The 23,920-nt window shown below is 43.8% G+C and overlaps 1 protein-coding gene and 1 long non-coding RNA gene across 2 annotated transcripts in view; both read left to right on the forward strand.

The window, feature by feature from the left end:
• The window catches only part of LOC129164882 (uncharacterized), a 353,025-nt gene that overhangs the window by 222,816 nt on the left and 106,289 nt on the right, over positions 1-23,920 (forward strand). The gene's annotated exons all lie outside the window — the stretch shown is intronic.
• LOC129155074 (uncharacterized) lies at positions 16,355-22,583 on the forward strand. The gene is made up of 2 exons (XM_054735230.2): positions 16,355-16,481; positions 20,226-22,583. Exon 2 carries the CDS (start codon positions 20,255-20,257, stop codon positions 22,550-22,552), a length of 2,298 nt encoding a protein of 765 aa, XP_054591205.1. The 5' UTR covers positions 16,355-16,481; positions 20,226-20,254; the 3' UTR covers positions 22,553-22,583.

Raw genomic sequence — 23,920 nt, forward strand, 5'->3', positions numbered from 1 at the left:
CTCACGCTAAACCAGCGCCTGCGCTCCCCAAACGCGCATCACGCACAGTGAGTAGGGCTTCTGAGAAAAAGCAGATGATATTAATGATGGCATTAGCTACTGAACAACACACAAACAACACGTAAGTAATAATTTAACTGGCGTTATTTCACACATAATCCCATCTGTATAATCCAAGCCGATGTGCTTTTTTCTGCTCTGGTTGTGAGATGGGCGGAGTGGTGAGCCCCACGCTGTTGATGGGACGGGCAGGCCCGGTTCTTCCAGAACCGTGTGCTGCGGCTGCGCGCGCCGCCATAATGACATGCTTTATTTAGAAATGCAGCCGTGTTGCCAGCCGGTGTTGACGGAGCTTCAGTCCCGAATGTTTTTCTTTTGTTTTCACTCTTCAGCCGCAGATCGCTGCTCTCGCTCGCAGCAAGCTGGGCTTCCTACCGTGGTGGCTCACTCCCATGTTCCCTCTCCTACATTAGGTTGTGACGTGGATTCCCAATGTTTTAATTCACAGCTTCACCAGCGTGTTTTTCCTGTTTGTGAGATGAAAACTACTGGTACGGAAACCTGGAAAGGCCAAAATTCCTCAAACATTTTTTTCCTACTGGCTGAATAGAATTAATAGAACAGAACATTTTATTGGTCCCACAGCGGGGACATCCACTCATTACAGCAGCACACACACACTTAGAGACACAGATTACAGTAAAACTGATTCCAGCCATGTTTGCTTTGATAACTTCAATAACTTCATGCTGATGACCCACATGAACCTAATCCTCTGTTTAGTTGATGCAACGACATCATGAAGTTAGCTTAACATGATCGATTTTTTTTCTTGGCAGGAAATAATAACTGGTAATATTATGAATGACATGATATTACCCACCCCTAGATGGAATAAAAACATTTACATTAATCATAATTAAAAGTTCCTGTAAATGTAAGTTAGATAGAGATAGATAGATAGATAGATGATAGATAGATAGATAGATAGATAGATAGATAGATAGATAGATAGATAGATAGATAGATAGATGATAGAAGAAGTTCAGGAGAGTTGGATGTTAAATTTTCCTCACGAAAAGAAAATTTGTAATAAACAAAGGTCAGTTCCCTCTGTAAAGTCAGAGGTACGGAAGAGGATTAGGGCCACTGAAAAGAAGAAAAAAGAAGAAAAGAAAGAGAATTCTGACTTTTTCCCCAGAATTCCCTGTCAGAATTCCGAGGTTAAAAGTCAGAATTCTGAGGTTAAAAGTAAGAATTATCTTTCTTTACTTTTTTTTTCCTTGTCAGTGGCTCTAATCCTCTTCTGTACAGATTAGAAATAAATAAACAAAGTCAATATTAATACACCCCCCCCCCCACACACACACACACACCCCCACTCTAAATGGTCGGCGAATTGTCCGCTCCCAACCCCGTGACCCCGTCACACTCTTTGAAATGTTCAAAAGTTGGCAGCCCTTTATTCTATATTTATATAGAATATCACATCTTATTGGTCATAAGTAAAGGTAATATATTAAGCTTAAAAGCAACAATATTTAACCCTACTCAGCCCAATATGCAGCATAATGATACGTTTACTTGGACGTGTTTGGTGCATTCATGCCTGGACTAATCAGCACAGTAACTGTCAGTTAAGACATTAAACGCTTCCACTTTGTTGGGATGAGCCTGATGCGTCGGTCATCTGTCATAAAGCGGATGAATCCAGATGGAACAGATTAGATCTGCTGCCTGTGTCCAGTCATAGATGAAAGTAGTTAATCAGACGACTCCAGGCTTCAAAGCTGAAAGGTAATGGAGAGGATTTTTCAGAGGTATTCAGGTAACAGTCTATTAATCACCTGAGTAGGAGGTGTTTTTGTCAGCTCAGAGCAAAATACAAGCATACAAAAGCAGAATAAGGCTTTATCATCAATGGACACACACACACACACACACACACACACACACAGACACACACACACACACACACACACACACACACACACACACACACACAGACACACACACACACACACACACACACACACGCACGCCTCAGATTGGCCAGACTCGATGTCCATGCTCTAAATCGGGCTATGCAGCCATCTTTTTTATCCATAAGTAGGTCATCAACCATCCGAGATGAGTTCTCGTTGCCATCATCCTGTGTGACAAGTCTGTGGACAGGTGTGTGTGCAGGTGGGTCTATTGATCCATAATGACAGGTGGCCACTGAGCCTGTTGCCTGGAAACAGTGGGCTGGCAGGCTTCACAGGGAGAGCCAGCTGCACCTCAGACAGACGAGGGACGGACTGAACCTGGTGCCCAGGAGCCGTGACTGACAACGGGTCGGCTGTTTCAGTGCATTGTGAAATAATTTCTTCAGGAGGAAAGAATCCCTGCAGTTCTCAGGATTTGTTGGATTCAGCTTTGTTTTTCTTCTCTCTGTTTATAGAAGATGACAGCAGAGAGTTTGGAAAGTCACATCCAGTGTTTGTTAGACAGCTCCTCACTTCATGAGTTTTGTTTCAACAAAATTAAAAGATAAAAAACAAAGATTTATGTGCTTTCTGTTCTCTTCAGGTTGCCTGTATTTGCCTCAGGTTGTGCAGATAAGGAGTCAAATACAGTCAGAGCTAACTTGGACCTTCTATTGTAGAATTTGGACATTTTCCTGATGAATGCCTATTTTTTCCACTTTACTTCCACAATCAAAAATCCACACAGTGAGTTTATTCAAGACATAAAATTGGCCGTGTGATGGACTCCACAGCCTGCATCTCACCTAGTGACCACTGGGAAACAGTAAAACAAAGAAAGAAAGATATAGCACCTCTCAAGATAAAAAGCCCAAGGCTCTTCACAAAAACAAAAAAACTGAAAATGTAAAAAAGATTTAGAAAATTTATTAAAAAGAAGTTTAAAATGAGACAAAATAAAAAGAAAATGAACGAATAAGAAAGGGAAAATCAGCGGATCTCGGGAAAGGCGGAATAAAAGCAGAAGGAGAGGGTGGTGATAAAGGTCACACAAAGCCTGAATAGGTGAGTGTTCAGCTGCTTTTTAAAGGAGACGACTGAGTCCACTAATCTCAGGGGGAGAGAGGTCCAGAGTCTAGGGGCCACCTTGGTCTTCAGCCTGGTGCGCTGCACTAGCTCACCTACTAGCTCACTTCAGATTGCTTGAATCCCATAGGCTCCCCCAGGGAAGATCACCCCCTCCAGCCCTCCACAAACCAAACAATCATCCTCTTTAATCAAGAAATAAATGTTAAAGTTGTTGAGGTCGATCCAGTGGACGATGATCTGGGGTTAGAGCTAAAAAACAATTTGCGATGTCAGTAAAGAGACCTGTCACACAATAACTGGTTGTTGGCTCGTTGGCCTTGTGTATTACACTGGCCTCCCTTTTTATTGGATAACTCCAAAGGTCAAAGTTCAATACAGAAAGCATTGATTGGTTGTTGTATCAACACACATCATTTCCTGTCCTGTTCCCCTTATAAATAAAAGCCCTTATTTACATTTACTTAAAACCGATATACAAATATACACAAACAGTCCATCAGAGCACAAAACTCAACAAAAACCAATGATTGAATACATTTTATAAAATCACTACTTAAATATACATGAATGTCACTGAGGAAGTTTTTTCAATTTTTTTTTTTTTTTATGTTTTCTGTGTTGTTTGTGTGTTCTCAGTGTTGGCTAGGGTCAATTAAGCCTGGGGCAAAGTCAAGTGGTCACACACGATGTGCCGCGCCGCAGAGCGCTTCTTGGAAAGTTGCGCAATAGTCACAAAATCACGCGGGACTCAGAATTGCAGTTGTGATTTGTGAGACTCGAATTCATTAAAAATGGGTAAGTATGCTATTTATTTGAATAGTTTAGGATCAATAGTACTTTAAAATTATCAAAACTGTGGCTGGGTCTGTTTCGGCAGTCTTGTTTGTGCTGTAAAGCCGTGCCGCGTCGTAACGTCTGTCGTAAAGAACTCCACGATGTCGTAAACATTGAGATGGAACTGGCATCTATCTTCAGCACACAGGCGCGTCGCGGCACTCTCCGTGTGGCCACTCTCCTTATATGGCTTCTATTTGGCACGGCGCGTCCACCTCCGGTGAGCCCCAGGTTTTAGCCTAATATAAAATAGATGGCTGAATATGGATTTAATGTAAAAAAGTTAATTTCAAGCTCTTCTACAGACAAATCTGAGCATTAAACAGAAGCTAAGAGTCGCCACTACGGACATAGCATTTCCTCATTTATTTTTATTTAACTTCAGAAAAATGCCTTTTTAAAAATATTTAGGAAAAAAAGTAAGAACAGTTTAATCAGTAGTTGTAACGAGCTGACTGGTGGATCCGTAAAAACACCTAACACAGAATGACAGTTAAACGAGTTTATTTAAAGGAGAGAGGCAAAGGCAATGTCAGGAGGCATGAGGTCGTTACCGGGAGATCTGAAACAGAGAATAGTCCACAAGGGAGATCCAGGAAGCGAAGTCGGGGACGGAGCAGAGTCGGAGCCAGAGGGTCAGAACGGCAGCGGTGCAGATAAGGTAAATCCAAGAATCAGGGTCAGAGACGGAGCAGAGTCGGAGCCAACAGGATAATCCAATAATCAAGGTCAGGGACGGAGCAAAGACGGGATCAGGAGACAAAGTAGGAGAATGCTGGAGAATCTACTAGGAGAACGTTCGATAATCTGGCAATGGCTGGGTGGCTGAATGGATATTAAATAGCAGGAGGAGCAGGTGTGGTGAATAAGGTTGATGACGGAACAGGTGGAATGAATGTAGCTGATGAGGTGCGGCAGTGGTTGCTGTGGCAACAGGTCTTCGGCAGGAACAGGATCATGACTGTACTCCCCCCACCCCCCCACCCCACCCCACCCCCCAAGGACCCGGCACCAGCCGGTCCACCAGGCTGGTCAGGATGGGTCCGGTGGAAGTCGCAGATAAGGGACCCATCGAGGATGTCCCTGGCGGGAACCCAGGAACACTCCTCAGGGCCAAACCCCTCCCAATCCACCAGGTACTGAAGTCCCCGACCCCAGCGCCTGGATCGTAGGAGTTGCCTGACATCCCAAACCGGCCCACACCCCACCAGCCAGGAGGGGGCCCGGAGGTGGGCACAAGTGCCGAGGAGATGACGGGCTTGATCCTGGAGACGTGAAAGGTGGGATGGATGCGACGGGGTCTGGGTAGACGGAGGCGGACTGCTTCAGGGAAGGGACCAATGAATCGAGGCGCCAGCTTGCGGCAGTCCACCCTGAGGGGAACATCCTTAGTGGACAACCAGACTCTTTGCCCAAGACTGTAGGTAGGAGCAGGAATGCGACAATGGTTAGCCGAGCGAGAGTAGATTGCAGAGGAGCGGACGAGGTTCCTGCGGGCCATCCTCCAAGCCCGATGACACCTGAGAGCGGCCTCCTGGGCCGAAGAAACCCGGGACACATGGTCTTGCAGGGAGAACACAGGAGGTTGAAAACGATAGACGGCATAGAATGGAGACACACCTGTGGAACTTGACAGTAGGGAGTTAAGGGCATGCTCCACCCAAGACAGGTTATGGGGCCAGGAGGTTGCATCGTCCTCACAAAGTGTCCGGATTCTGGTCTCCACCTCCTGGTTAATCCTCTCCGATTGTCCATCGGTCTGGGGGTGAAAACCGGATGAGAGCCTTACTTGAATGCCCAGACGAGCACAGAACTCCCTCCAAAAGCCAGAGACAAACTGAGGGCCACGATCAGAGATGATGTCCAGGGGTAATCCATGAAGGCGAAACACCTCTCTCGCCATGATGTCAGCCATGTCCTTAGCCGAGGGGAGTTTCCTAAGAGGAACCAGATGGGACATTTTCGAGAAACGGTCTATGATGGTGAGAATTACCTTGAAACCATCAGAAGGAGGAATACCCGTGATGAAATCCATGCTGATGTGAGACCAGGGATGGCGGGGAATAGGTAACGGTCGTAATAATCCAGCCGGGGGTCGTTGAGAGGTCTTGGCTTTGGCACAGGTAGGACAGGCTGAAACAAACTCTTTGACATCTCCAGACAGGGTAGGCCACCAGAAATTATTGCGTACAAGGGCCAGTGTTTTGGAGATGCCAGGATGGCAATAGAGACGGGAGCTGTGGCAGAAGGTGAGTACCTGGGAACGGAGGGCATCAGGAACGAACGGGCGATCGGGAGGACACTGGGGAGGCACAGGATACTGCTGGTGCGCCTGTCGGGAGTTGATTCTCCAGCTCCAATCTGGATGCTCCAAGCAATACTCTTTGTGGAAGAATCAGAGTGTCGGGTTCGTAGTCCTGGTCGGTTATTGTGGGTTCCATAGATCTGGACAGGGCATCGGGTTATGTGTTCTTTTCTCCTGGGCGATAAGACAGAGTGAAGTTGAAACAACTGAAAAATATAGCCCACCTGGCTTGTCGAGAATTGAGTCTTTTTGCTGTTTTGATGTATTCCAAGTTCCTATGATCGGTCCACACAATGAATGGTGTAACAGCCCCCTCCAGCCAATGCCGCCATTCCTCCAGTGCAAGTTTGATGGCCAAAAGTTCCTGATCTCCGACATCATAATTGTGCTCTGTGGATGAAAGAGTCTTGGAGAAAAATGCACATGGATGTACTTTATCATCCTTGGATCTCTGACTGAGGACAGCCCCAACTCCAAAGGCAGAGGCATCAACTTCCACAATAAATTGTCTTGTGGTATCGGGTAAATGCAGGACTGGTGCGGACGTAAACATGTCCTTGAGTTTTTGAAATGAGTCTTGGGCTGACTTATTCCATAGAAAACTGACCTTGCTGGAAGTGAGGGCATGCAGAGGTGTAGCGATCTTACTGTATCACTTGATGAATCTCCGATAGAAGTTGGCGAATCCTAGGAACCGTTGGAGCAGTTTGCGGGTTGTGGGAATGGGCCAGTTGACAACGGCAGAAGTTTTGGCAGGATCCATGGCAATCTGATTGGGAGAGATAGTGAAACGAAGAAAAGAGACTGTGGTACAATGGAATTCACACTTTTCAGCTTTGACAAACAGGTTATTCTGGAGGAGGCGGAGAAGTACGGCATGTACGTGTCTCTGGTGGGTCTCTGGATCAGGAGAAAATACCAAAATGTCACCGAGATAGACGAACACATAACTGCCCACCATGTCTCTAAGAACATCATTTATGAGGGCCTGAAAAACAGCAGGTGCATTAGTTAGTCCAAATGGCATCACGAGATACTCATAATGTCCTGTGGGGGTGTTAAAAGCAGTCTTCCATTCATCTCCTTCACGTACGCGAACCAAGTGGTAGGCATTGCGTAGATCTAGTTTAGTGAATATTCGGGCTCCGTGAAGAGAGTCAAAAGCAGTGTTTATGAGTGGTAAGGGATAACGATTTTTTATGGTGATGTCATTCAGGGCACGATAGTCAATACAAGGCCTGAGGGATCCATCTTTCTTTTCCACAAAGAAAAACCCAGCTCCGGCTGGGGAGGAGGATGGTCGGATAAGTCCTGCCTGAAGCAATTCCTGAATATATTTGGTCATGGCCGTTTGTTCGGGAATAGAGAGGGAAAACAAATGGCCCTTAGGAGGAAAGGTACCAGGTAATAAGTCAATAGCACAGTAATATGGGCGGTGAGGTGGAAGAGAGGTGGCACGATGTTTACTGAAAACCTCTTTCAGATCATGGTATGCCTTGGGTACTTTAGAAAGGTCAGGGTAGATTTCCTGGGAATCCTGAACAGACTGAGTAGATGGAGAGGCATAGTTTAAACAGTTATGATGGCAGTAAGCAGACCATTGAAGAATCTTTCATTTGCACCAGTCAATTTGTGGGTTGTGTTTTTGTAACCAGGTGTTGCCCAAAATGATGGGAAGACTAGGAGATTTAATAACCAGAAATTTTAGAGTCTCTGTGTGGTTACCATCAATCCTCATGTTTATAGGTTTCGTCTCCTGGGTAGCACAATACATAGTATGGCCGTCAATAGCCAGAATCTCCTGAGTCCCCGACACGGGTTGAAGCTCCAATGCCAAAGTCTTGGCCGTGTTATAGTCCATAAACTCTGTGTCAGCGCCAGAGACAATGAATACTGGTAGCTTAGTTTCCTGATTTGCGTAGGAAAATATGGCAGTTATTGGAGGTCTGGACGAGGACTTTGAATTAATGTGACCCAGTAGACGCCTCTGGATATCTACTGGGCCTGTCCTTTTAACGGGCAGTTCCGAATTATGTGCCCCGGGTTGCCGCAATACAGACATAGATTCAGATTCCTCCTTCTGGTTTTTTCTTCGGGTGATAATTGTGACCTGCCCAGTTGCATGGGTTCCTCAGTCCTGATGGGAGTAGAAGAACAAACAGTCTTAAGATAATTCACCTGAGGATGACTGGCGAGCAGGACGGTAAGGGGTTGATGCAGGCTGATTAATATTCAGGGTTGTTCTGTCTCTCCTGTATTCCAAGAGTCGAAGATCAATCCTTGTAGCGAGGTTCTCCAGTTCTACCAAGGTCTTAGGGAATTCCCGGGTGGCCATCTCGTCTTTGATTCTGTCAAAAAGACCATGGTAAAATATGTCCATTAGAGCGGGCTCATTCCAGTCACTGGTGGCAGAAATAGCATGAAAGTCAATGATGTAATCCGTGACCCTTCTGTTATCCTGTTTTAATGTCATGAGTTTGCGGGTGGCTTCACGACCAGGTAATAGTGGATCAAAAATCCTTATAAGTTCATGAGCAAAATCATGGTAATTGTAACAGATTCCAGAGTTTCTTGCCCATTCTCCAGTTCCCCAAACACGGGCTTGTCCTGACAACAAGGAAATGACGTATGCCACTCGGGATCGCTCCGTGGGAAACGAGGAAGGCTGTAGCTCAAACTGGATCTCACATTGTGTAAGAAATGCGAGGCAGTTCTTCGATTCACCTCGGAATACTTCAGGCGGAACCAGACGTGGCTCATGAATAGGTGAACTTCGGGGCAGGAGGGTGTAACGAGCTGACTGGCGGATCCGTAAAAACACCTAACACAGAATGACAGTTAAACGAGTTTATTTAAAGGAGAGAGGCAAAGGCAATGTCAGGAGGCAGGAGGTCGTTACCGGGAGATCTGAAACAGAGAATATAGTCCGCAAGGGAGATCCAGGAAGCAAAGTCGGGGACGGAGCAGAGTCTGAGCCAGAGGGTCAGAACGGCAGCGGTGCAGATAAGGTAAATCCGAGAATCAGGGTCGGAGACGGAGCAGAGTCGGAGCCAACAGGATAATCCAATAATCAAGGTCAGGGACGGAGCAAAGTCGGGATCAGGAGACAAAGTACGAGAATGCTGGAGAATCTACTAGGAGAACGTTCGATAATCTGGCAATGGCTGGGTGGCTGAATGGATATTAAATAGCAGGAGGAGCAGGTGTGGTGAATAAGGTTGATGACGGAACAGGTGGAGTGAATGGAGCTGATGAGGTGCGGCAGTGGTTGCTGTGGAAACAGGTCTTCGGCAGGAACAGGATCATGACAGTAGTGGTGAATTTCAGCAATGAAAAAAACACACATTAATTGATAACTAGTTTTTGACATCTGCGGCTTGCTGGTGGCTGCTTGGTGGGGTCCGGGTCCCTGGTGGGGTCCCGCGCTACGAGGCGGACCTATGGGGCTTGGAACCCCTCCACCTTCCGCGAGTCTTTGGGGACAGGTCTGTGACCCTCACACTTACTATTGGACACTCCTATAGAGAAATCTTACAGAAACAAGCACGTGCATGCACACAAGTGCTCGCATGGTGCTCTCACAAGTATGGACTTGGGCACTTTGGACACATAACCTAAGGCTTTGTTTGACACAAAATGCACTATGAATTATTACTGTTTCTGTCAACAAAAATTGTTAGTTATTTAATCCTCATTTCTGTCTCCATGTCTGTTGGGATTTAAAAGAACTGAAAATATTTTTAATAAAGTTTTGGTATCAGTCGAGGCACTATAGCTGAAGCTATAGTGCTCCACCTGTGAGAGTAAAACTGTAAGGTTTATCTTCAGCACTCAGACATCAATTCAGATTGCTTTACAGTCGGACAGGACACGGGGAAACAAAAAAAAATAATAATAATCATAAAGGGGATTTTCTGGGTTTGATATTTTATATTGCATATGTAGGGTTTGGTAAATTGAGTGCTTTAAGAGCTCAATATATATTACCTCTACTTATGACCAATAAGCTGTGATACTCTATATAAATATAGGGTATCAACCTGCTTGGTCTTTACTGTGTTATCAGGGCTGGACTGGGACAAAAATTCAGCCCGGGCATTTTGATTGGAGACCGGCCCATCACCTGTTTTTTTTTTTTTTTTTGGAAAATACATTAAGCCTTACGCTGTTTCTGACACACACCAACGTACACTTTCTTATTGGAAATATTTATGTATCAATCTAATAAACGTAAACCTACACCATCCTTCCTATCCTGGTATTCTAAAAAGTAGGGTTGGGGGTAAATGATTATTTTTAAAACGATCATTCTGATGATTATTTTATCGAATAGTCGACTATTCTAATGACTATTTAGATGATTAATCTAGCGATTATTTTTCTATTGCACAATTAATAAAAACCAAAAAATCTCAAATAAATTCCTCCCAAAAATTGATAAGTTGTTACTGTAAGAGAATAAACACTACAGGCCTTCCATTTTGTATAACACTGCTTTTATTGTGTTGGTTGGTTATGTTCTGGTGACGTGTAGAACTTGGGAGTGCAGGCTGCTGCCTGAGAGGTGGCTGGAGACGGAGTGTCTCCATGCTGCTTTGATTTGGTCACTTATGTGCATGAAGCAAGTGGTGTTACGACCCTTCCTGGGGAGTCACGTGTAAAGGGTTAAATTGACCTAAATATTACCTTATTTATTATCTCTTGATGTTATTAGTCCCTATTTCTGTGGTTAATTGACAATAGTTTCTTGAAATGTTTCTCCTATTTTAACTGTAAATCCTTCTAGCTGTTATATTTATAACAAGTAACAGATGTTTGCACGGAATATTTTCATGTTTATTTGAATATGATTGTGGAACACACTCAGCATCATAATAAATAAAGTAATATTTATGCCAATTTAAGCCTTTACGGGTGACCAGGACACTGTGATCAATTTTTGGCAAGGGAAATGATCATTTGTTGCCATTTTTGAGGTGTTTATGAATGTGGAAGACACCCAGCATCCTGTGATGGCACTAATAACATCAAGAGATAATAAATAAAGTAATATTTAGGTAAATTTAACCCTTTACACGTGACCAGGACACTGTAATCAATTTTTGGCAAGGGAAATGATCATTTGTTGCCATTTTTGAGGTTTTTATGAATGTGGAAGACACCCAGCATCCTGTGATGGCACTAATAACATCAAGAGATAATAAATAAAGTAATATTTAGGTAAATTTAACCCTTTACAGGTGACCAGGACACTGTAATCAATTTTTGGCAAGGGAAATGATCATTTGTTGCCATTTTTGAGGTTTTTATGAATGTGGAAGACACCCAGCATCCTGTGATGGCACTAATAACACCAAGAGATAATAAATAAAGTAATATTTAGGTAAAATTAACCCTTTACAGGTGACCAGGACACTGTAATCAATTTTTGGCAAAGGAAATGATCTTCTTTTTTATGCCATTTTTGGGGTGTTTATGATGATACGGTAGACAGTATGAGTACAATAACATCAACAGATAATACATAAAACCCTTATTTGGTCAATTTTAGCCTCCATGAAAATGTGAGCGATTCAATCACTTTTTGGCAAGTAAAATGCCATTTTAGTTGTCTACAATTAAATCATCAATAAAGAATTTAAAGATATTTTGAGGCGTTTCTTATAGGTAAAGGGGAGGGTGTAGTCTATTTGGCAAGTGACAATCTTAATTTTATGTGCTGAAGTGCTTTTATCTTGTTACTTTTAAATAGAGCAACGTAATGTATAGATAGTAACCTACACAGTGTCATTGTAAAGCCAAAGCTTGATCAGTTTAAATACTATTTTTCAAGTAAAAATGTGCCCCAAACTAGTTAACTGTGGCTCCATGTCAAGTGGACTAAAGAAAGGAAGGGGAAAAAATTTAATCGCTGGAGAATTGTTTATTTCCATTTATACAACTTTTACATTCAATACAGGGTGCCATTTAACATTGTTTATTTATTTTTTTAGTATCAAGGCTGTAACACAAAGAAAGCCAGTTCTTACCACAAACCATCTTTCAATCGCAAATATTGCAAAAAGGATTAATATATCCTCATTGTGAACGTTTAAGACAAATAGCGACACTTAAAACAACTTCCGAACTGGAAAAACTAATATCCGCGATAAGCATCTGTTTAAGTACCGGAAGAGGTTATCTTTGCTTTCTGAATGTCCATGTTGCTAGATATGCTGAGTTTTAGGGCGAAATCCTGGGGAATTTCGTCTAGAAATGCAATTACCTCACCGTGCGCGATCCCGCGGTGGCTAATCATTTTTTGGCAGCGAGTCGATTTATGGCACAACACTGGCTCGGGTTTCTCCTCCTCCTCCCTCTTTTCTTCTCCAACCTGTCGCTGGGCTGAGGCTCCATCACTTCCTAAATTGATTTTACTTGAACCTTCACTACCAAACAACTGTGAGATTTTAACACATGTGCCAGCATCAGCCTGAAGGGCCAGTTTCTTTTTTAGTCGAATTTTCTCCGCTCCTCCTTTCTGTTTTTTGTTCTCCATTTTGTAAAGCTCGTCTGTCTGTTTACTGAGATTCACAAACAACTGGCGGGTGCATCAGACCTCTGGCTATTGGTCCGGCCCAGAGTGTATTATTACCAATTGGCCAATCCACCAACTTTTACGAGGCATCGCGTGGGGCGGCGCGGACAAGTTGTCCGCAACAACTAGAGGCCAGAAAAAAAAAAGACACTGGCCCATAAAAGATGAAAGGGTCGGCCCAGTGGGCAGTTGCCCGCTATGCCCTATGGCCAGTCCAGCGCTGCTGTGTTTAATCAGAAGATTCTAGGATTCTTTGTTTTATTCAGGGATTGTAAACACTTTGTTTTGATTCAGGAAAGAGTCAGGTTTGTAAAAGTAAGAATTTAATTCACTAACAATTAAAACATTACAGGTTAACTAATATTAACTGTGGTGGATGAATTTAGAAGGAGTAGGTGTAGTGTATGGTGCCTATGTGTGAATGCAATGTTATCAAAACTTCCGTGTCTAGGAGAGCTGAGTTCTGGATGTAAAAGAATTTGGTTTGCGTTAAGCTATGAAGTTGATTATTATCAAAAGGCATCAGACGCTATCTGTGTGTCTACTTCACCCGTTCTCTGAGACCCTCTTCGTGGATCCGAAGGTCGGAGAGGTCGGATGACCTCTGGCACCGAGGGCTGTAGAAACCATAGTACCGACTCTTCAGTCCACAGATGTCTCGGGTCACGACAGATGGATGGAACTGCGCACCGGGGACTCTTAAGGAGTCCGGAGCAATATCAGCTTGTGCAGGAACCATTAGCTGTATCAGCTTCGCAGGTGCAAAAGATTTTGATGGCGTGTCAAAAGCTTTGATGGGTTAGAGAGGTTTTGCTTCAGATGGCCTGTCTGAAGCTTTCTCAAGAACTGAGTCACCGTAATGTGAGCTCCGTTTTTGTATTCTCATGTTATGATTTGTGTAGCCAACCAGAGGTTGACATGTTGAGGAATATTACCGAGACAACCTCAGAAACACGCCTTCCTTGATACCGGATGCTCTGATCTGGGGTAACGGGCTATCTATGTGTCACGCGTTTGACTTAAATTTACTTTGTCCTTGTGTGAGTGCAAATGAAGATGACCTTGTCATATCAACATGCTGAAACATATATCAATCAGTGTAATCATAACATAACCTTCATTTCAAACTTCAATCACTCAAGCACAGATTAATGAAAGCATTTCATTATATTATAATTATTATAAGTAGCAATAAACAAATGTTTATTTAATGATTATTTAACTTATAAGTTTTAAAAGTTCATATTTAATTTAAAAAATCATTCTTTGATTTAGCAACTAATCCGAGCTGCAAATGTTCCTTATTCAGAGGCATGAAGAATCCTGTAGGACGATAAGGGACGCTTGGACCTTGAGGAGAGAACATAGTTGACAATACGTTATCATGTGTTCAGAGCTGCAGAGAGGCTCTGAGCTCCAGCTAATGGGATGAAGGCAGGCAGATTTAAAGGGAACGCGTGTAGTCTCGTGTCTCCATTTTGACCAGATGTTGAATGGTCAAACAGTACCCAAAAACTGACCATTGCTGGACATTACACATACACGACTCATGTCTACTAGGGATGAGCCGGATACTCGTTTCAGACGAGTATCCGGTAAGGATAAAGCATTTTTGACGAATACGAGCATGAAACGAGTAAACCTAGTAAATATCTGTAATCGTGCTGAAGGAAAATCCTCATTGGGCAACTGACTGTCTTCACGCTCTGTGATTGGCCAGTCACATAGAGTGCCCGCCCCTCCCTACACACAAAACTCTCTAGCCGGCCGGGAGCACAGTCCGTCCGGCTCATCCACGCACACACACAGACAGTAACGGATCTCGCTGTGATTGCTTCACTGTTGCTCACGTTTCTTCAGGTTTCCCTAGGTTTTCCTCAGCTCGCCTCTTTTTCGGTTGAAAATTTAAAGTGACTTTTTTCGTAACTTACATGGTGCATTTGACAAGGCAGAGCTGATGTGCTGCATCAGTCACTACCTCCGCTCATGTCGGGTTTTTTTTTTATGTTTAACTCCATCTCTCTCCCTCTCACCCTCCCTATCGCTCTCAGACACACACACCTTAATCAAAATTGTTTTGTTTAACTTTGTGTGGGGCAAAATGCCAAGAACGTTAAGAAAAAAAATAAGTTTAATCAAATTAAAATCAAAAAATATACATTGTTACGGATCCTGGGCTCCCGCACCTTGTATGGCCCGGTCCTGTTCCCTCTCTGCTGTTCAGGACCTTGGACAGGTCCTCCATCAGGCTGGCCTCCGCCTCGGCCCGCCCACTCTGCTTCAGCTGCGGACAATCTACCGCTGATGAGACGCTCTTAAAAGATTCCTGTTTCAGTTTCTCAGCGGGAGAACCACAGATTAAACCTCTGTCTTTCTCTCCTCGATTAGCTCGGTTTGGTAATTTGGATTGACTTGGTTTGACTTCAGCTAACAGTAAATAGTATCCTTGGTTCGTTTGGAAGATCTGTTTGATTCTGCCCCAGTGAGGCAGTTTGTTTTCGTTTTTAGCTTTATAGCTCGCTTTAAGTTGTGTTTGTAATAATATTGATAGCCGTCGAGATTTGGTTTTTAGTTAGTTCTGGCTCTTTGTTTTTCGTTTCTAGATCTATAGGTATTGTCGTGTTTTCCTCCCCGGGACCGTTTGTCCCAGGTGTTTTGAGTTATCTCCAGTTTCTCCTTCGTGTGTTTTGTTTAAGTACATTCATTTTGAACTTTTCCAGTCTAGGACTGTGTATTTTGGGTTGATTTCTGCGAAATAAAACCCTTTTATTTACTCTCACCCCTCCTTTCTCCGCATCAGTTTTTATGTTACCTCTTGCCACAACGCTTAACACCTAGGGTTTGTAACATAAATGGGGGCTCGTCCGGGATTTCATTTAATAAAACATCAACGTTGTGGTTAAAAAGATCCCCTGGTGCGTGTGTGTGAGTGTGAGTAACAGGTGTTTTTGTTTTGCAGACTCAGGCGACTGAAACCTGATGGCCTCCTTCAATTTACGGGCTTTTGTGGAGGCCCCGTCTCGCCGGCTGCTGGAGGGTTGCCGTAAAACCGATTTGTTACAAGTGGCCGCCCACTTCGAACTAGAAGTCCCAAAACAACTCCGAAAAGAGGAGCTACGGACTTTTGTGGTTGAGTTTCTTACGGATCAAGGTGTGATCCCGCCCCTTTCGGATGCCGGTGCTCCAGCGGCAATGAGTGAGGAGGAGACTGCAGTTCCTCGGGGTTCGCCCCCTCCCTCACCTCTATCTTCGGAAGGTGAACCTGCTCAGCCTTCGCCCCCTCATTCTCCCCGCTCTCCAGAGAGACTCCGATTAAAGATCAGGTTGGCCCAGCTCCAGATCGAAGCCGAGGAACGGGCACAAGAGAGGAAACTAAAGGCGGAGTTGGAAATGAGACGATTGGATCTTCAGACAAACGCCGACACAGCTGTGCGGATACGACAATTAGAGCTGCAAGCTCAAGCAGATGCCCAGGTGAAACAAGAGTCCCGTGTTGACCCACCTTCGAGCCCGGACGATCGTTCATCCATAAAACCAGCACCAGAGACATACAGTACGCCCTCCTCCTATCACGCTTTTGATCTTGGCAAATGCATTCCTCTGATGCCCAGTTTTAGAGAAGCAGAAGTGGACGGCTACTTTGTGGCTTTTGAACGGATCGCGTCGGCTCTCCAGTGGCCTCGGGACGTCTGGCCTCTGCTTCTGCAATGTAAGTTGACTGGAAAAGCTTTGGAAGTAATGTCGGCTTTGTCTGCAAATGATAGCCTAGATTATGACTGTGTGAAAGCTAACATATTAACAGCTTATGAACTTATGCCGGAAGCTTATCGTCTGCGGTTCCGACGCGGAAGACCTTTGGATGGTCAAACCTACACAGAGTTTGCTCGTGAAAAAAGCATTCAGTTTGAAAAATGGTGTTCTGCAAGTAAAGTAAATTCTTACGAGACACTACGTGAATTAATCCTGTTAGGGGAATTTAAAAGGCAAATACCCGACAGGATTGTTCAATATTTAAATGAACAAAAAGTGACGTCTTTGTGCGCCGGGGCCCTGCTAGCTGATGAGTTCTCACTCACGCACAACACAGAGAGAGAGATAAAACAGGAATTTCCCGTCGGGCCCAGAAGAACCTCCTCCCCCGATCCTAATAAACGAGAAACCAGGGAGTGTTTCTATTGTCGTGAAAAGGGTCATTTAATCCGAGATTGTTATCAGCTAAGACGGAAGAATGAGAAGAGTCCTCCTAGAAATAAAAGTGTGGCTTTTGTGAAAAGGTCTCATGTTTCCGCTCCAGTCGGTCACCTTGAGGACAGAGATGTTTCTGATCAGTGTTTTGAGCCCTTTACCTTTATGGGACACGTGTCATTACCAGACGTTCCAGATCTTAAAGTGTCTGTAAAAATCTTGAGGGATACTGGAGCCTCCCAGACCCTCATCTGCAAAAGAGTGTTGCCCTTTTCTGAAGCTAGTGCGGCTGGGTTTTCTGTGTTATTAAAAGGAATCGAAATGGGAACTATGCCCAGCCCCGTACATAAGATTCAGTTAAACAGTCCGATTATAAGTGGCGATGTGCAGATGGCTATTTGTGAAGAGCTGCCCATTCCAGGTATAGATGTGTTGTTGGGGAATGATTTGGCTGGTGGAAAAGTCAACCCTAATCCTGAACTGGTAGAGGTTCCTATTTTACCTGAACCTGTTGATGTTTTTCCTGTGTGTGTTGTTACTCGGTCACAGAAAAAAGGTCTTGACAATTCTGTCATCATCCTAGAAGATTCTGTGTTGCAGCCTCTCCTATCTGAAATGGAGACAAAGGAGGAAAGCCCCGCCCCGGGTGGTTTAAAGCAGGAGAAAGCTAACTCCCCAAATTTTCCTATATCTGCTGACATCCTTTCATCTATGCAACAGGAGGATGAAAGTTTACGGGATTTATTTGACCGAGTGGACCCTACAGCTGATATTCAGTCGGGTCAGAGTAAATATCAATTAGAAGATGGAATATTGTTCCGATGTTGGTCCCAGCCTTCTGCCCAAGGCGCGGACTGGGGAATGATTAAACAAATAGTGATACCCACGCCCTTCAGGGAAAGAATCATCTCCTTGGCACATGAAAGTGACTGGTCGGGTCATTTAGGGATTAATAAGACTTATAACTTGCTGTTACAGCATTTCTTCTGGCCTGGTATGAAAAAGCAAATAGCTGAATTCTGTAAGAGTTGCCATGTGTGTCAGCTAGTCGGAAAACCTAACCAGAAAATACACCCGGTTCCTTTATATCCTGTGCCTGTGGTTACCACACCTTTTGAACATATAGTGGTTGATTGTGTGGGACCACTTCCTGTTACCAAGTCGGGAAAAAGGTTTCTGTTAACAGTCATGTGTTCTTCCACTAGGTTTCCAGAAGCCCTCCCTTTGTCCTCTTTAACCTCTAGGTCCATCATCAAAGCCTTAAATGGCTATTTCTCGGTGTTCGGTCTCCCGAAGGTTTTACAGACCGACCAAGGCACCAATTTTAAATCTCGGCTCTTTAAGCAGGTTGCTGAGACTCTAGATATCAAACACGTCACCTCTTCAGCCTACCATCCCGAAAGTCAAGGTGTGGTAGAACGTTGGCACCAAACGCTAAAATCCATGCTTAGGAAGTACTGTTTTTCTACTGGTCATTCTTGGGATGAGGGACTTCCCTTTGTTCTTTTTCCAGCCCGTGATGCGGTCCAGGAGTCATTGGGGTTTAGTCCCTCCCAGTTAGTTTTTGGTCACACTCCCAGAGGACCCCTTAAAGCCTTAACGGAGCGCTTTCTTTGGTCTGGCCCTAGTGAAGGTGAACATATTAACAAATATGTTGCTACGTTTCAGGCCCGGTTGAGAGATGCAAACCGCCTAGCCCAAGAACACTTACACCACGCTAAGAACGAAATGAAGGTACGGTTCGACAAAAAGGCGAAGCACAGAAGCTTTGCTGTGGGAGACCTTGTGGTGGTTCTGAATCCCTTGTGTGGGTCCTCTCTCTCTCCCAGGTTTGAGGGGCCCTTTGAGGTCCTAACGAAAATAAACGATCACAATTATGTGATTAAAAACCCCGCTTAGAAGGCGAAAATCTCAGCTGTGCCATATTAACATGCTGAAACTCTACAGGCCAAGATGGGAGACCAGTTCCATGGTGTGTGCCGGTCTACTCTGAGATTTTGTCCCCTGAGCTCCCTGAGGACTCCAGCCCAGTTTCTGTTCAACCTATAAGTCCGCGACTGTCAAACTCTGAGGCTCTTCAAGAATTTCCCCTTACCCTTCAGCATGTGTCATCTGCCATAAGAGAGGAATTGATTTTCCTCATTAATGATCATCCAGATTTGTTTCATGATGTACCTACCCAAACCCCTTTGGCTGTACACGATGTGGAACTTGTGGATCCACATCCAATTAAACAACATCCTTATAGAGCCAGTCCCCTTAAAAGACAAGCGATGAAAGAGGATCCATGCTTTCGTTCTTTTTTAAAACACAGAAACAGTTTTGTTTACCTGTTTTCCCGCTACGTTTCGTCTGCGGCTGCCGGCTTCTTCAGGCTGACGCTGATGGTGGCGCGTCACTTCCTTCTCCGTTTATCTGCGGGCAGCAGAGGACGTTGTCGCCCTCTGCTGCCCGCTTTCCCCTCTCCGACGATGCAGTCCCATGCGTGGTCCAGCGTGTAAACTCCGTTGTCCCTGTTCATGGTCCCACATCCACGTCTCCTTATCTCGATTGCTTCCTTGATCCATCTTTTGTATTTTTGTTGTTCAGTGGATATGATCCGTGTGTTATCCCAGTCCATTATGTGGTTTTCTCTTAAACAATGATCTGTTACGGCTGACTTTTTTATTGTACTTTCTGCTTCTTCTTTTGCTGCTCTTGTGTGTTTTCGATTTGCCTCTTTCTCACACTCCTTTCTGTGTTCTATTGTTCGTGTGTTGAGTTGGCGTCCGGGTTCTCCTATGTATGTTTTATTGCATATTTTGCATGGGATTTCATAAATGACTCCACATTTTTGTCCAGCTGATATTTTGTCTTTTGGGTGCACTAGTCTGTTTCTAACTGTTGTGTATGGCTTTGTTGGTGTGTTTATGTTGTGTTTTTTCATTGTTGCTCTCATTTTTTCCGTTATGCCTCTGATGTATGGTAGGGTTATCACTGGTTTTGGTTCTTGTCTTTCTGGGTTTCTGGTCCTTTTTTTGGGTTGTTCTTTGCTTTCTGTTTTTGTTTGTTGTTTTCCTTTGTTTATTGCCCATGTCGGGTATCTGCAGGTCTTTAAAGCATGTTGTATGTGTTTGTCCTCTTGTTTACGGTCTCTCTCTTCTGTTATCATGTTTGCTCGGTGATATAATGTTCTGATTACTGACATTTTGTGTATGGTGGGGTGTTCTGATGTCCATAATAGATATTGGTCTGTGTGTGTTGGTTTCCTGTATGTGTTTATGTTTAGGGTCCCGTCGGTCTGTCTGGTGATTGGTTATGGTGGTCATAACCAAACAGAGGCGTGTGGAGGACGAACTGGAAAGAGGACACCTGGACTTGAAAAGGAATTACAAACTTGATAAACAAATGGAGGAACTAATTAAAGGACACATGATGGAAAAACAGGAAAAAGAGTTCATAAAAGTAAAAGAAAGACACATAAAGTTAAACAGACTCATAAACAAGAAAAAGAGAAAAGAAATACAAGGTACCTCCACACCAAACTCATGGGTATGTAACATTTCACAATACAAACTAACAGAAGCAGAAGAGAGCATATTAAAGAAAGGTTTAAACTTTGCAGTCACACCAAAAGAAATACCATATGATGAATTTATTGTAGCAACAGAACTAGCATGTCAACAGATCACAGATGAGGGAAAGAAAGCAGAACTCAGAAATAACGTAGTTGGGATATTAAAAAACAGCCAAATTCAACACAGCAATATTACAAAAGAAGAACAATCAGCCATGACAGCTTTATCCAAAAATGAACAGATAATTATTCTACCGGCAGATAAAGGAAGAACCACAGTAGTTATGGACAGAGAAAAATATAAACAACAGATGAACCAGATGCTAGAGGACAAAAATACATATGAAATACTTAAAAAAGATCCAACAGAAAACATTAAGAAAAACATGAAAAAATTACTGAAGCCACTGCACGAAAAAGGCAAAATAACAGAAAAAATGTACAAACACTGGATTCCTACAGCAAACATAACACCAAGAATATATGGAACACCAAAAATACATAAACAAAACACCCCACTTAGACCAATAGTTGACAGCATAGGTACACCAACATACAACATGGCAAAAGATATCAGCAGAATCATCAGCCCGTTATTAGGAAATACAGACCAACACTGCAAAAATAGCATAGAATTGGCAAAAGAACTAAAGGAAATTACAATAGAAGACAACGACATACTCATCTCACATGACGTCACATCTCTGTTCACAAAAACACCAACCCAAAAAACCATAGACATAGTAGTTAACAGAGTCAGACAAGACAAAACTTTACACAAAAGGACAAACCTCACAGCAGATGACATAGCACAACTGATAGGACTGGTAGCTAACTCCACTTACTTCACATACGACAACACAATATACAAACAACTGGAAGGCTTCGCCATGGGTAACCCGTTATCAGCCACCCTGTGCGAGTTTTTCATGGAAGACCTGGAACAAAAAGCCATAGCCACCGCCCCCCCAAACTGTAAAATAAAACTATGGAAACGCTACGTGGATGACATACTGGAAATCATACCAAAAGGTCAAACAGAAACACTAACACAACACTTAAACAACACTGACGACACGGGCAACATAAAGTTCACTTATGAGTCAGAAACAGAAGGCAGTATAGCATTTATGGACATGAAAATCACCAGACAGACCGACGGGACCCTAAACATAAACACACACAGGAAACCAACACACACAGACCAATATCTATTATGGACATCAGAACACCCCACCATACACAACATGTCAGTAATCAGAACATTATATCACCGAGCAAACATGGTAACAGAAGAGAGAGACCGTAAACAAGAGGACAAACACATACAACACGCTTTAAAGACCTGCGGATACCCGACATGGGCAATAAACAAAGGAAAACAACAAACAAAAACAGAAAGCAAAGAACAACCCAAAAAAAGAACCAGAAACCCAGAAAGACAAGAACCAAAACCAGTGATAACCCTACCATACATCAGAGGCATAACGGAAAAAATAAGAGCAACAATGAAAAAACACAACATAAACACACCAACAAATCCATACACAACAGTTAGAAACAGACTAGTGCACCCAAAAGACAAAATATCAGCTGGACAAAAATGTGGAGTCATCTACGAAATCCCATGCAAACTCTGCAATAAAACATACGTAGGAGAAACCGGACGCCAACTCAACACACGGACAATAGAACATAGAAAGGAGTGTGAGAAAGAGGCAAATCGTAAACACACAAGAGCAGCAAAAGAAGAAGCAGAAAGTACAATAAAAAAGTCAGCCGTAACAGATCATTGCTTAAGAGAAAACCATATAATGGACTGGGACAGCACACGGATCATAACCACTGAACAACAAAAATACAAAAGATGGATCAAGGAAGCAATCGAGATAAGGAGACGTGGATGTGGGACCATGAACAGGGACGACGGAGTTTACACGCTGGACCACGCATGGGACTGCATCGTCGGAGAGGGGAGAGCGGGCAGTAGAGGGCGACAACGTCCTCTGCTGCCCGCAGATAAACGGAGAAGGAAGTGACGCGCCACCATCAGCGTCAGCCTGAAGAAGCCGGCAGCCGTCGGCGAAACTGTAGCGTCAATAACAGGTAAACAAAACTGTTTCTGTGTTTAAAAAAGAACGACAAGCATGGATTTAGAAAGACACAGCAAGAACACACCTAAGATGATGAAAGAGGAAACGGAATATTTAATTAAGAATGGTCTGGCAGTGGCCAGCAAGAGTCCCTGGAGTTCTCCTTGTCTTTTGGAGAAAAAACCCGATGGTACCTTTCGTTTTGTAACCGACTTCCGTAAAGTTAATGCGGTGACGGTGGCTGATTCTTTCCCCCTTCCCAGGGTAGATGATTGCGTAGACAGCGTGGGTGCTGCTACTTTCGTAACTCGACAAGATCTTTTGAAAGGTAATTGGCAGATTCCGTTAACTCCTCGAGCTTCTGAAATTTCTGCATTTGTAACTCCTGATAACTTTCTCCAGTACACTGTTCTCCCGTTTGGAATGAGAAATGCTCCTGCCACCTTTCAACGTCTGATTAACTCTGTGTTGTCTGATCTTCCTCATTGTAGCGCCTACTTAGACGACATCGTTATTTACACCTCCACCTGGCCCGAACATCTGAAAACCCTACGTGAGGTATTTGGTCGACTGAAACAAGCACAGCTCACTTTAAATCTGGCGAAATGTGAGTTCGTCAAAGCCACTGTAAAATATTTGGGCAAGGAGGTAGGTCAAGGTCAGGTTAGAGTGTTACAAGATAAGATTCGAGCTATGGCATCTTTCCCGGTTCCTTCGACACGGCGAGAGCTACGACGATTTCTGGGGATGGTGGGTTACTACCGTGGTTTCTGTAGAAACTTCTCTACAGTAGCTAAACCTCTGACCGATTTGTTAAGCACAAGGACGCGTTATGTATGGACTCCTGAAACACAGTTAGCTTTTGAGGCTGTGAAAAACCTCATGTGTTGTGCTCCTGTTCTTGCAGCTCCGGACCTAATGAAACCCTTTAAACTAGAAGTAGATGCCAGTGCTGTGGGGGCTGGTGGGGTGCTCCTGCAAGAAGACCAGGATGGGATTGACCACCCTGTGGGATACTTCTCCAAAAAGTTCACTAAAAATCAGATGAACTACTCCACAATCGAAAAGGAGACCTTAGCCCTCATTCTGTCACTACAGCATTTCCACGTCTATGTTGGCTACTCTTCCTCTTCCACCATCGTCTACACCGACCACAACCCCTTGGTTTTTCTAAAACGAATGTTTAACCACAACCAGAGACTAATGCGATGGGCCCTGCTTTTACAGGAGTTCCCCATCGAAATTCGTCACAAGAGTGGTGCCAATAATGTCTTGGCAGATGGTTTCTCTCGTGGCTGTCTGAATCTTGAAATT

The sequence above is a fragment of the Nothobranchius furzeri genome, chromosome 14, assembly GCF_043380555.1.
Source record: "Nothobranchius furzeri strain GRZ-AD chromosome 14, NfurGRZ-RIMD1, whole genome shotgun sequence".
In the NCBI taxonomy this organism is placed as follows: Eukaryota; Metazoa; Chordata; class Actinopteri; order Cyprinodontiformes; family Nothobranchiidae; genus Nothobranchius; species Nothobranchius furzeri.

Excerpts from the sequence above, each read along its gene's own strand:
- LOC129155074 (XM_054735230.2), top strand. The coding sequence starts at position 20,255 with ATGGTGGTCATAACCAAACAGAGGCGTGTGGAGGACGAACTGGAAAGA.